The sequence below is a fragment of the Dermacentor variabilis genome, chromosome 11 (genome assembly GCF_050947875.1).
Source record: "Dermacentor variabilis isolate Ectoservices chromosome 11, ASM5094787v1, whole genome shotgun sequence".
NCBI classification, from domain to species: Eukaryota; Metazoa; Arthropoda; class Arachnida; order Ixodida; family Ixodidae; genus Dermacentor; species Dermacentor variabilis.
Genome location: NC_134578.1, coordinates 103,079,166 through 103,093,856, shown reverse-complemented (window position 1 = coordinate 103,093,856; position 14,691 = coordinate 103,079,166). Strand labels below are relative to the sequence as shown.

At 44.1% G+C, this 14,691-nt stretch overlaps 1 protein-coding gene across 3 annotated transcripts in view; it reads left to right on the top strand.

The window, feature by feature from the left end:
* LOC142563968 (uncharacterized) overlaps nucleotides 1-14,691 on the top strand; it is a 51,448-nt gene that overhangs the window by 22,339 nt on the left and 14,418 nt on the right. For all 3 annotated transcript variants that reach the window (XM_075674724.1, XM_075674725.1, XM_075674722.1), the window contains exons 8-9: nucleotides 6,402-6,595; nucleotides 12,775-12,934. In XM_075674724.1, the coding sequence (XP_075530839.1) occupies nucleotides 6,402-6,595; nucleotides 12,775-12,934 (354 nt within the window). The remainder of the gene's footprint in view (nucleotides 1-6,401; nucleotides 6,596-12,774; nucleotides 12,935-14,691) is intronic.

The following is a 14,691-nucleotide window of genomic DNA, read 5'->3' as shown; positions in this document are numbered from 1 at the left end:
CACGCTCCTCCCCTCTCGAGGAAGCCCACTCCCAACCAGAGGGTCGTATGGTCACATGCACAAATGGCTCTTCCTAGTGCTTGTTTCGTCACTCATTAGATTAATCATCCAATGCGGAAGGTGCAACTCTGCAAGAAAGGAGGTAGGGCTTGACACAGCGGTACATTCCTCGGCTTCGGGGTATGGGAGGAGGCAGGGAAGAAACATTGCTTGGGGACACTAGCAGAGAGAGTGTCTCCGTTGGCAATGACGCCCGCCTCCTGGCAGCGGGTTAACAGGACACTTACTATCTTTGATCTCCTCAATAACAAACCAAGTTGAAAAATTCTTGTGGTAAAACATTTCTTGATGGCGTTTTACAGCTTGCAGTGTGTAACCCAAATTTGCAATGGGGCCTGTAAAGGGGCTATTTAAACATGGCTGCCTGTGCACCAGAGGTCTGAGAACGTTCTGGGCAATTTGGTAGAATTTGCGTCATTTCATGTGGCTTAAATAAGGGTCAAAGTCAAGTTTAAGGACAATTTCTCTGATGAGCTGCACAGCTTTCAAAACTTTGTATGTGTTCCCTCAGCTGCAGTTGTCTTCTGTAAAGCTTGAAATTTTACTGATATAGTTGGCTTGTTGATTGAGTGACTGACTGGGTTTCTTTCGTGAGCAGCTGCGTCTGAATGCACGAGTGTGTTTGCACTTTACTTTCATCAAAATGCAGAAGCCATGGTCCAGATTCGAACCCGTGACCTTGCGCTCTGGGCTCAGCCAATGAAAGGCGTAGGAACTGCACTCCAGACTGGGTGACGATGAAATTTTTGCCAGATGAACAAACTTCCAACAGGGTATAGCAGCTGTCTTGTAATGGATTTACTCTAGCATTAATGTTCATTTTATCTTTTATCCATCTATAACTTCCAGCACTATATATAGGAAGCAATAGTGTTCAAACAAAGGATCTTTCAATCTGTAGCAAACATTTCGACATGCAGACTTCTCTTCATCAGGTCATTGGCTCCAGTCTGTGACATCTCTTCTTCGACCACTCTTGGTCATATTGTCTTCATCTTACTGTAAGCCTTTCTTGTCCGCAGCCAAGTATAACACGCATGGACAATCGGGAGCAAAAGATATGCGACGACCGATACCCAAAATTAGCTTAAAAGAATAAAACCGTTCAGGCAGCTAATTCTGTATATTGAAAATTTAGTTTCATCACATTTCATACACGTTCAGGATCATGACAAGCTTGCAGATTATGCTGAACAGATTGGAAATTTTCAGTTCTTCAGCGAGCTTTGTCAAGTTCACAAAGGGACATGTTCACATGTGAGAACTCTCCACAGCAACATCACATATGAAAACGGCTACTATTTTGTAGCTGGCATACTTGGGAAGCACCTGTGAAGCCATTTGACAAATATGCCTGATGTAAAACATTGTTAAAAACGATGAAGGAAAGGAACCCACTATGTGGCGATGTACTCACGCTGTGAGCAAACACCCAGCCATCTAACACCTAGCTCATCTTACTTCACACATATTATTCAAACTTGCAGCACAGGTCCAATCAGAAGTGTTTGAAGATGTATGCAACACTTTTCAAATATCACAATTTTTACCAGTGCAGTTGCTCTTGATGCACTATCTTGGCATGTACACACAGCGCATACATGCACTCAGAATTACTTGAGGTTTGTGAGCTGAAGTTGTTCTTACTTGAAGCCATTTTGTTCACAACACGCTGGTTGAAGAAAGGGATGTTGCTGGAGCTTCTAAAATCACTTGAACAAGTAAATCATGGAGGATGGAAGCGTCGATTTAGAAAAGCTGTCGACCTAATGAACCTGTTGAAGTGCCAAGTGCAACTTTGATGAATTGTTTTTCAGTTCTGCTAACAAGTATAATTGAGATAGACCCTTAGTGGCCGTGAGCTGCACATAAATTCTGTGTTTAATTATAGGAACGCAGTTGCACTGAGATGTGCACAGCTTTTGTTCTTTTTTCAGTATAAGATGTAATTATATGATTTGTGACCATTCGGTTGAATCAGTGTCCGCATTCATTGAGTGGTTGGTGCATGAGTAGGCTAGGGGGAGGGGAATGTAGGACCATACGTCAAGGGTTCTGTGGCACTATATTTAAATCTGATCGAACTGTCTCGAGGCCAAAATGTTTCAGAATACTTCACAAAAGACATGGATGAAAAGGTGTTAAATGTATCACTAAATCTAACTGCAAAGGAGAAGTATAGTGTTAATACATATTTAATGAATACATCAACGGGCACAGGTCTTGCAACATCAGAGAAAGGTGTTCATTTATTGGTTATTCTGTAGGCTTCTGCAGGCTGCAGAAGCCGGGAGCTACTGTAGTACTACATAGGATTAGGATGCATGATGGACGTTTTGTCATGAGGCATGTGAAAGCAGCGTACACATCGAGGTTCCTCCATGGCTCTGGCACTTTGTTGCTGAGTATGACGTCGTGAGTTCAATTCCCATCCTTGAGCAACTTGTGTTTCAACTGGGCTTGGGTGTAAATGTGCTTGTGTGCGAATGTGCTTGCGTGCCATTCCCTCGGTAGGTGTTCAAGAATGCCAGGTGTTCAAAACCTACCAGGAGCCCTCCTCTACATCATCTCTCATTGCGCACCTGTTGGTTTGAGCTGTCAAACCCCAGCAAAAAATTAGTCCAAATAATCTTTTCATAAACAGTGAAATGGTATAAGTGCCTGCGTGCCTTCTCGACTTTGTCCCCAACTGTCCTTGTTCTACACTGAAACTTTTGCTATTTATGTGTTACCAACTTGCCCAAAGGTACAACCTATTTAGGTAGTCTGTTGATAAAGCTCATTTATGAACAGTCATGCCTCGACTGTTTCTTTTAACAGTAATGTAGGCTGGTTAGCCAGTACGCAGGGCTCGGAGGTGGAATATTGTGACACTCGGGGTGCGTTACTGCCAGCAGGGTCTGCACTTCACAGGCTTATGCCAGCTTCTCTTCCGGGCAGCACACAATATTCAGGATGCTGCATAAATAAAGAAGGCATCTATAAATGTCATCTTCAGCCAAACCGTTAGCTTACTCGTGCCAATATCTCGGCACACAGGTAGAATTTCAAGGTGTGTATTTTGCTTAATGCTACAGTGTTTGCATGCGACGGCTCCCACCATGTCATCAGTCGGGTAATTGAGAATTCTACCGAGTACAAACAACCTCTCTATCTGGCTTTCATGGAATATGAAAAGGCATTTGATTCAGTAAAGGTACCAGCCGTCATTGAGGCATTGCATTATCAAGGAGTACACAGAGCATAGGTGAATATCATAGCAGACATTTACAAAGTCTCCAGAGCTACCTTAATTCTCCACAAAAAAAGTAAAAAAATACCTATCAAGAAAGGGGTCAAGGATAGAGACAACCTCTCCAACACTATTCACTACATGCTCGGGAGTATTCAAGCTGTTAGGGTGGGAAGGATTAGGAGTTAGGATCAACGGCAAATATCTCTGCAACCTTTAGTTTGCAGATGGCATTGTCCTGTTTAGCAACACCAGGAATGATCTGCATCAAATTATTGAGGACCTTATACCTGAGCCAAATGGGCACATTTCAAAGGCCCTTGAGTCGAAGGCCTTTGAAATTACCAAATTATGTTAAAGTCAAAGGAGTTGTGTTTCTGCCACTTGGCAGTTTTCAAAAGCCATTGAGAGTTTTACTTGTTTCACATTATGAACCAGTGGTGCAACGGTAACCATACCAAAGCTGCATGATAAAACAAGAAAAAAAATTTAATTCATAATTTGTAGCACAATCAGCTCATACGTAAATTATTTTTAACTTAGTGCTGATAGAACTTGCCGATAGTTTTTAGAGAACGTTCCGGCGACAGAAATTTTTTTCTCCTTATCAGAAAAAATGAACACTTGCTAAAAGCAGAAAAGAAACATTTTAAGAAGTTGATGTTTCTAGACCCATGTGGGTCTCGTACACAATGGAGTGAAACTACAGAATGCCGTCCTTTAAGTAGTGACAAGAATTTGCATGTTTCTTCTGACAAATTGCCACGTGTCCAGTTTAGTGTATGATCAGTAAATGGTACGTAGACGGATTCTAGTAAAAGGCAATCTAGATTCTAGATTTTTCGGTGGCAATGATTTGTGCTGGTTCCCAGTCTATAGTGCAGCCTGTGTCAGCAACATGTTCAGCCAGTGCGTTGTCTGAGACGCAGCGTAAAATTTCCCAATTCACCGATTTATGATGCCTTACAGTCTCTGCACTCTATCTCATAAACAACTCCCGAAAAATGTGTCCGTTCCAAATCATATTCTGTGCAAACAAGACTGCCCCTCAATTTACTTGAAGGCACATGTGCAATTTGAACAATATGATCTTTAAATATTCTTTCCAGCATTTTGCTTGTTCCAGGTGCGTATGGAATGGGCACATGCTTTTCTTTTTATTTTTCCAGGGCTTTGTCTCCCTATGTGAGGGCTAACTGGCATACTTATTTCCCCAGAAGTTGACAGGTGTAACCGCTGCCTGCGAGATCCTTCCTTATCCTCTGCAATTTTCTTTTTTCTGATAATTTTTCCCTGGGCACAGTCGAAATGCTCGGTTAAATAAGAGCGCCACCACGGTGTGCTTGTGGCCCATGGGTTGTTGCGAGTCGAAGCTGAGGTATCTGCCTGTGTGCATACGCTTCCAGTACTCAGACGTTCCAAAGCTGGCAGGTGTGTACTCCACAAGCAATGTCCAGGAATGCAGTACAACCATTGCCCTCCTCCTCCTCCAACATAAACTGAATGCTTGGTTGAATGGAGTTTAGGCTATCGATGAAAGGCAACGCGTCACGGTGGAGCACCACACCAAAACAGTCATCAACATGGCATACGGAGAACTTCGGCAGATGCCCAAATGTAGTCACAGCTGTGCTCTCTGGGGTTTCCAGGGCTATGTTGGCACAGGTAATTGAGACATGGCTGTGCCAAGAACTTGCATGTATATTCTTCATCATCATCAGCCTGTTTTATGTCCACTGTAGGATGAAGGCCTCTCCCTGTGATCTCCAATTACCCCTGTCCAGCACCAATCAATTCCAACTAGTGCCTGTGAGTTTCCTAATTCCATCACCCTACGTATTTTTCTGCCATTCCCGACTGTGCTTCCCTTTTCTTGGCATCCGTTCTGTAACTGGAATGGTCCACCGGTTATCTAACCTACGCATTACATGGTCTGCCCAGCTCCATTTTTTCCTCTTGATGTCAATTAGAATATCAGCTATCCTCGTTTGCTTTCTGATCAAGACTGCTCTCTTCCCGTCTCATAATGTTACGCCCAACATTCCTCGTTCGATCGCTCTTTGCACAGTTCTCAACTTTTTCTTGAGCTTCTTCGTCAACCTCCTAGTTTCTGCCCCATATGTTAGCACTGGTAGAATGCACTGATTGTAAACCTTTCTTTTCAATGCTAGTGGTCAGCTTCCAGTCAGGATCTGGAAGTGTCGGCCATATGCACTCCAACCCAATTATGAATTGAAGACAAAGTAGGTGTTGCTCAGGCAGACTCATTGTCTTTCATGATTTGCAATCAGTGTGTAGTATCTGTGCAAAATTATATTTATCTAGGTCAATTACTCACAAAGGACTCTGGTCACGAGTTGGAATGCATACAGCAGGCATTACCAAATCATGACTGGCAGCTTACCACTATCTTTGAAAAGAAAAGTGTACAATGATTCCATTCTACCAGTTCTTGTGGAAACTTGAAGGCTACCAAAGAATCCTGAGAAGAAGTTAGACTACAACAAGCAATGGAACGAGAAATGCTAGGCGTAATGTTAAGAGGCAAGAAGACAGTGATGTGGATTAGAGCAAATATATTCTAGTTGACATTAAGAGGCAGAGATGGAGCTGGGCAGGTCATGTAACGTGTCGGGCAGATAACCAGTGGTCTGCTAGAGCTATAGAGAATGATTACCAAGAGAAGGGAAGTGTAATCAATGACAAACAAAATCTTAGACAATGCGAAAAATCTAGTAAATTTGTAGGCATCGGATGGAATCGGCTAGCACAAGACAAGGGTAATTGGAGATCGCTGGGAAATGCCTTGGTGCTGCAGTGAACATAAAAATTGTCTGCTGCTGATGATGATAATGACCTGTGCATCATCAGTAGCAATGCCATACTAAAAGCTTTCTTTCAGCAAGGAAATGGTGGCGCCATCTGTAACTGTTGAAGACACACACTGGAGCGTCATTCATAGCGTAGTACTAATGGATGGCCTTTTACCACTAGTATGGGTTCTAGGACAAGCTTTGTTCTACATCTGTTAGCCCTTGACCCGCACATGATGAATTTATAAGGCAGCGTGTGTCATCTGTTTTAAGTGTGTTCGGTACATTCTTTACAGATATAGCGAGTATCATATTGAGAGAGCTCAAGACGATCAAACAGCAAAATGAACAAATCCTGGCAGCCCTTGGTGTAACCAACCAAAACGAGAATATGGAACTTGGCAAAATGAAGCTGCCTGTAGCTGACATAGACAGCCTGGATGCCTTGGAATTAAAGTTGGCAACAGATCCAGCCTTTCGGGCTTGCCTTGTAAGTACATGCTTCATATTATTCTCAATGGTGAGCAAGCAAGTCTGCACTGTGATCCTCTTTAACAGCCGGACTTGGGACATTGCGTGCTTGTTCCAACTAGGCCTCCAGCATTTAGCATACAGGATGCCGTACATAAAGAAGACACGTATATATGACTACTTTGGCTAAACCACTCCCTTATTCATGCCCGTACTTTGCATTTCGAAGCCTATTTTGTTTTTAAGTGGGTTTATATAGAGAGCCTGCCCTTTTTGTTCAGAATAATTTTGAAGTCCTTGTGTGTCATCTGCAGTGACGCCAGACATTAAATGGCAGTTCTACCAGCAAGAGAAAAAAAGCCATTTCAGTATATCGAGAGCCTATACCTCCTCTGTTAAACCTTTGTAGTGTACCATCTTTAAAGGTATGCTGCAATGTGATCACAAGGCCCCTCTAGTTTGCTATCCTGTTTTGGGAAAGGGTACTAAAAATGGGAGAGAAAAAAGGAGTACTTGCACGGAACTGGCTAACACTATGTTCGAGCACTGTCACACATTCTCTGTCAAAGTGTCACACAGCCATACAGTGATAGTTTTGTGACACAGAGGCCTATGTTATCATACAATGCACAAAACGAGAAGAAAGGGGGTTAACCGAGGGGCCCGATTTTATTAGTCATACCATAAGAAGCCAACAAACACTGACAATAACGAGGGTCTCGAATCCGGCAACATTGATGCCTTCAGGTAGCATGTGCGGGTTCATTGACCGGTTGCCTTCACCCAAAAAGATTACGTTCTCGTGGCGCCTACGGCAGAAAATATGTTCTGCATCCGCCGTCAAGTTTTGTGAGTGGTGGCACTGGCTAAAACTCCCAGGGTTCTACAAAAAGGAACATAAATACCCAAGAAAGTGGACAGGGAAACAGTGCCGCGGTAGCTCAATTGGTAGAGCATCGCACGCGAAATGCGAAGGTTGTGGGATTGTTCCCCACCTGCGACAAAAACACAAGTTTTTTCCCCTATGGTGTCCTTGGTGACACTGTTTGTTGGCTTCTTATGACATACAGTGCACAGTATCACGTAGCCATAGTCTGGTGCACAATCTGTTCTCTTTGAAGTAATACAGTAACACCTTCAGTCTCTCCACATCATCCCGTGTATAAGAGAACAGCAGTACCCTTGAAGCCGCTAGCGCTAATTTCAGTCAAAGCCAATGTTCACGAATCTTGAGATCAGAGAGTGGACAGTTGTCCAGCTTGAGAAGTGTGTAGGGGAGCACTACCCTTTGCTTGTTAGAACGAAGTCATTGATAGAGGAAGTGTGTGCTCATTTCTGTGCATATACACAAGTCTCAAGGCATAACAAACCATTCTGCAGAAGCCCATTAGGTGGAGGGAGGTTCATGAAAGGGAAAATTGTCATCCACCCAAATATAGCATAAAATAGCTCCTGAAACGGTTCGGGCAAATTTTGTAGGTGCGTAAAGTACAGCTAAAGTTTATCATTTGCACACAATTTGTGTGAAACTAATATTAGGAGAGCTATGGACGATTACAAGTTACCCTCCTCCATAGTGATGCATTTTCTCCTCAACTCGTTCGCTGAGTGATCGGGGCTGAGCTCTGCCTTCACTGGCTCCGCGTCATGGTGGCATGTCGTGTCATCGACTTCCGGTTCACTAGGAACGAGCATGCGAAGCCTCTCCAAACACTCTGCCAGCTGCTTGGCAGTCAACCCCAAGCGAGAGCTATCGAAGCAGCGTGCGTTACGAACATTCTGTCACAGCACCGAACGTGTCTGGCATTCCAGTAACCACAGGCGAGCTGGGCATTTCGACAGAATGGTGGAGGCATAAACTGAAGCTGATGAAGGAACTTTAACGTAGACATACGTGAGCTGCCTGATCAGTCTTCAGGGTCCAGCCACCTGCTGGCGCAGAGCTTAACCAACCAAACAAAGAGCTAATATTGCTCTAACAAAGTGTAAAACATCTTAAAAATTTACAAAAACAATGTGTAAACGATTACACTCCTGTGAAACATTTATACCAGCAGCAAAGAAGAATACATTTCGCTACTGCTACTGTATGTGGTTGAGCTCTGTGCCACCTGGTGGCTGCACCGTGCAGACCATTCACGTTTGCGCTTCTGCTCATCCCGTGAACGACACGGTCAAACGGCTGGCCCTGTTCCCTTGCGTTTGTTTTCCACCCTAATACCGGACTCGCAAAACACTATTGCGTTAGTAATCTTCCTGTGTGAAGTGACGGCCGTAAACGAGCAAAATCCTGGAGCCGATTGAATAGCGGCAGTCCGATGCGCTGCAGCCAGTCCCCTCGTCTGCTGCCTTTCAGAGGGACACAATGCCGCAGCTTGACATATTTCTAGTCGCTATGCTTGCAGTCCACAATGCAACAAAGTCGAATCATAGTGCTCGCGAAAATACTGAGACCAACTCTGACCGCAGAGCTCTCGTCAAAATGGAGCACATTGTAACACAAGCAGACGACGCTTTCTGTGTGCCGGAAGTGCCTAATTGTAGTGACTAGTGAGAACTCGTTCTTCTGCGCTTTCTTTCTGTTACTTTATTTTTATAGAAACAAATTAACTAACATTAGAACTATTAGGATCATCACTTGTTGACTATAAATCTGGAAGAATTATTGGTGACTTGCCGTGGGCAGCCAATCGGATAGCTTGCCCTACTGACGTCAATTGGGTGATTTACATCATGTGGGTAGGGGTGGCTGAAAATTCCGCCGAGCAGTGCACTGGGATCAGCAGCGATGTACATTTTTGAAACCTTATAATAAATTACACGCTTTATGTGGAGCACTTAGATGCGTCAATTAATGATCAGAAGGACCTACTCTAATGACTCAGTACGTTTGTACAACATCGTCAAAATCATTTCAGGGTCCCATGAAGCTACGAAGGAAACCCAAATGGGTTTCTTAGAAAGAAAGCTTCAATGTTGAAAGATTTGTCCTCATTCTGGGATCAAACCCAGGACCATGCAGTGTTGTTCTGGGGCAGTACATCTACCATCTGAGCTAATCAGGATACCAGTAGATCATAGAGCAAGGGCAGATTACTTGACAATGCGAAGAACAGGGACACTGAATATGGCATATCAGTTCTAGGAAGCCCGCAAGAAGGAGGAAAGTTCATGGAATGATCTCCTTCGTAGCTTCATTCTACGGTCAGGTGGATGGAAATTTTTTCTTTCAAGCCATAGGGCTTTCAGCTATTGGAATGCAAAATAAAAGTGGTGGAACCCATTTCACAATGGCCATCTACAGTAATGGGTTGGCATTGAATCAGTATAGCGACAGAATATATTGTCGCCATCGAAGCAAGTTGTGTATGAGGTCTGTACAGCGGTGGGAGACCGCTTTCACACTTCCCTAGAAACATTCGGTGCCATGAGACACCGCCGTCACAAAGCCTGCACTTGACCTCCGAAATGCATGTCGCGCCAGCACATGCGAACACTGAGAAACGCATCACGTGGCAACCAGGCTCCTCTCTCGTGCTTCTTTATGGACACAGTGCACCATCTAGTGGCACTGTCGAGAAGTCATCGTGTGGCCTCCAAGACGAGAGGCATGGCACACCGATGCCTGTGAATGCTGAGAATTGTTCCCTTACTTGCCACACACACACAGTGGCATATACTCAGTGGCTGAAGCTGGCGCGAGGTTAATCGAAGAGCAGCACATACCCAGCACATTCGTGGCACAGCTTGCTAATGTATTGAGGAGCCCTTGCAACATGGAGTCCATTACATTGGAGTACATTACATTGACTCAGCATTAAAGAAAACTTAAGAAACCTTTTTATCATTTCAGAGCGACACGTTCCAAGTGGCGCATACCTAATTACACAAGTTGGCATCAAATATGTTCAATAAGGAGTGGCACACACTCACTGGCACGTACGCACTGACCAAAGTTGGCATCAAAGAGGTTCATTGAAGACCAGCATGAACTGAGTGGCGCATAACCAGTCCTGCATCTACAGTGACCCATGTCGGCGTAATAGAGGTTCATTAAAGAGTGGGATGTATGAACACATTGCCACATACTCAGTAGCCCAAGCGATCTGCGATGTGGACAACGTGCACTTAGTGTCGGTAGCTTCGTATGCGCTGTTCTTTTGATGTTTAGTTCGCACTGATGCGAGAGACAGCGTGAAAGTCAATTCACTTGCTGCTGTTACCGCGCTTCTACTCCAACATTCTGACAGCTACTTTCTGCGGTCATTGAGCGAGATAAAATTACTTCGCGTAGCTGTCTACTAATTTGCTATCGCAATCGATGCTTCGCCTTTCGGGCAAAACTGTGACGAACTTTTTTTTGGAGGTTTGTCACTCGCTCTTTGCAATAATGTTGTTAGACATTGCGACCAAAGTTTCCAAAGTGAGGCGTTTTGGATATTATGGATGGAGTTTGGATAAAACTGACGTTTTTTGTCGGACTATCAGGGTCCATTGTAAGGAGAGCCGACTGTACCATCACAGTCATTCTATCGTCGTCATTCTAATATCGAAATCTGTGTCTCATTGTGCCATCGTCATCACACATTTGTTGTCGGACCGTTTTTGTTATGCTGTCATCGTCATGCTGTCCTTTTACAATTTTCATTACTTCAGTGAATGACCACTACAGATGGTAAATACTCAGAAATATGGTGGGTCACTACACTCTTCAAATGCTAACTGGATTGCCATCGATAGTCATTGTGAGATGAGTTCTGGCGAAATTGTTTTTCTACTGCTTCTCAGCCCGTGCCAGGCCTGATGCAGTGCTGATGCACCATCAGAAGTTTTCTATACCGCAGCATTCAAACAGAAAACTCATACTTGTAGGGGAAGTATGCATACCACAGTGAGATGGTGCAGAGAGGTGCAATTTGTTTGCATGCAGCTACAAGCTGGTGGCTGCACCATGGTGCAACTTTTTATTGCAGAAGCCATGCAAGAGAAAGAAAAGACTATGACAATAAAACTTTCTCCATATTCCAAAAGCATGCATATGAGCCCTTAATGCATGTGTCACCACATATCCTGTCACTACTGGACGATCGATTATGACAGTAAGTGAAAAGCTGGTCTTGCTACTGCACCTATGTGCTGGACCATGTGAGAAGTAGATGACGAAGCACTGTCCCTCATGATTCCCAAAATGCATCGCTGCAGCTACTTGGTGGCGCACACCACTTTTCAAAAAGGTCTATTCTTTGTAGTGCTATATAAATTCATACCAAGGAGGTTCAACTAAATATGTGTCCCTATGCTTGACATGACTCTCACAGTCTTAGTGTAAAAGCTGCGAAAGAATGTATTTATCTTGGCCAAGTAGTCACAATGCACCCTAGTCATGGGAGCGAAATTTGCAGAAAGATAAAAATGGGTGCAAGTGCATTCTGCAAGCACACTCAAGCCTTGAATGCACATTACTGTTTTCTGTCAGCAAAAAAAAAAAAAGTGCATAATTGCTCTATCTTACTAATACTAACTCATGGGGCCAAACCTTGGACAATATATATCAATGAAATTCAAGGGTTGCTAAAGACTCTATACTGGACCTCTATTGTGTAACAAGCTCGAATATAACAAAGCAAATCTACAAACTTTCTTCTCAATCTTTGAGCGTAACGAATGCTTACTTATGGAATGCTTACTTATATTGAATATGTGAAGCTATTTTTAGGTGTCGAGTGCGACTTCATTATTAACTAGATTCAGCTGCATAATATGATATGGATTAAAGAGAAAAAGTGATTCAGTGGTGTTCTAGATAAGGTTAAGAGGAAGGAGCAGAGTTGGGCAGGTCATGTGATAGATGTGGCAAATAACTGGTGGTCCATCAGAGTAATAGAATAGGTGCCAAGGGAAGACAATCTTACTAGAAGGTGGCAAGTGATTAGGCATGGAATTCGCAGGCATGGAATACAGTCAGCTGGGTAACTAAAGTCGGATAAAACAAAACAAGGTGAAGTAAAGATTGCTGGGAAAAGCCGTTGCCCTGGGCAGTGGACATAAAATAGGAATCATGACGGTGATGTTTCTAAATGTGCCTAGTGAATTATCCTTCATGAATCATTAGGGTTGTGCATCAAACAGTGCTTTCAGGTTTGCTCTGCTAATATGTTTTCCTTTGCTCTTTGTCGTGTATCTTTTTTTTTTTTTCAGACACACCGACTTTCACTTGTTGGAGGCTCCAATTTACGGGCGTTCGTAGCCAGTGTCCTTCGCTTCCTGTTCAGTGACGCCGTGGGGCAGCAGTTCAGCATGCTTGGGCAACGCAAGAAGAGAAGATTGAAAGATATGGTTATTTACAGCGTCATTGAACGTAAGTTTATATCCATGCAGCAGTCATTTTGAAGAAACAGCTACGCTACATTTCTCAAGTTTTCATGTTCAGTAGCACCTCGCTACAGTCGCCAACCAATATTTCAGATATATCAGGGACCACTTAAAAGTGTGAATTATTGCGAGTGCAAAGAAATGGATTCATCAGAAGTGTCTTTATTCCACAGATGACAAGCCAAGCTTTTCAGTACATTGCTGCATGCACGTATGCTTGCTTGCAACCTGTTCATTCTGTCGTAAGTGAGGAATGCAAGAAACAAACATGGCATGAAAGAAAAAGGGGGTGGATACGGGACATGTAAAATGTTGTGTACCACAGTTGCGTACACAGCAGCTGAAGGAGTCAAATGGTCAGTCTGTATTTCGGTCATTTTCATGCTGTCACTACAAATAGAGCATGGTCAATGTGTGCCCATGTAACTAAATAGAGGTTGACTACAATATGCTGTTGGCCGAATGAATATCTGACACTTTGCTCGCTTCATCACAGGCCACGTGGGCACCGACATCGAGGGTAGTGTTGGCGCCATCATGAGCCACTTAGTATTTCTGAGCGACAAGGATTTCCAACACCGTGCAACAAAATCACCCGCAACTGTGTTGCAACTTAACTGGATGCAAATACTGGATGTGCGGAACATGCATGACAAATATGCAAAAGCATCCTTGATAACTTAGCGGCTTGTCTCATAGTCTGGGTGCAGTTCATCACTATTGGTCTCGAGCTCCACCACTGGAAAAGCTGGCGCCACCGTCGGCTTGACGTGCTATTAGGGATCACGGGGACATAGCGGACGCGTCGGCTGCGAGCTGAAAACAAAAGTTTAAATTCCCTTGTATGCTGTGGTCCTCATTTAGTGGCGAGATTTTTCCGCTTCGAGTGTCTCCTTTACAACACTTGAAAGCACTACAATAGGTAGTGGCGCGCAGCATGGTAGGCTACTGCTCAGTGCCGCAGTGCCGGACGTACGCAACGGAGCCCAGTGTCAGCCTTATTCACACGTAGCCAGAGGTCAAGCTGCGTGAAGCTTGGCTCGCGAAACATAAAACCGGCCAACAGTCATCGGCTACAACTCGGGTATGCAGCAAGCACAGACACAAGGAATATTTCTGCTACGGCGCCCAGTCTGCGATGTTCTGAAAACACGCACTGAGACGCTCGCCCGAGTCCGCTACCCGACTGATGTGATGACGGTTTGGTCGACGAACTTGTCGATGCTATAGATACTGGCAAGTTCAGTGGAGTTCTCTCATTTCGAAAGTACTTACAGAAATGTCCGGGAGAGCTCGCGCGTGGTGTTTTCTGTGAGCGCTGACAGCAAAACCTATGAGGAGCGCGCCGCGTGATCCCTCATACTACGCCAGCGAGGCGCTTCCCATAGATGGTGACTCCGTAAGTCCTCGCCGCCAATACTAGATCAACTAAGCCATAGCCATCCATAGTAGTAGCATCCTTCAATACTTTCAGTTTTGAGGTGCCACTAGCAACGTATCAAAACAAAAACACTGCTCTTTCTACTCGTCAAAGTGGCCCAATCAGCCTACAAATGCGCAGGTGGAGTCCAAATTATCGAACAACACACTGTAAGTCATGCATATTGGGACTTATATTACACCTTATATATTACATGGGGTGAGTGACAGTGATGCTAGCTGTTCGAACAGTCCAGCACGACCTGCATGACACCAGTGTTTAAATGAAAAGTTGGCACCTGTGATGTTCAGAAGACACTAATG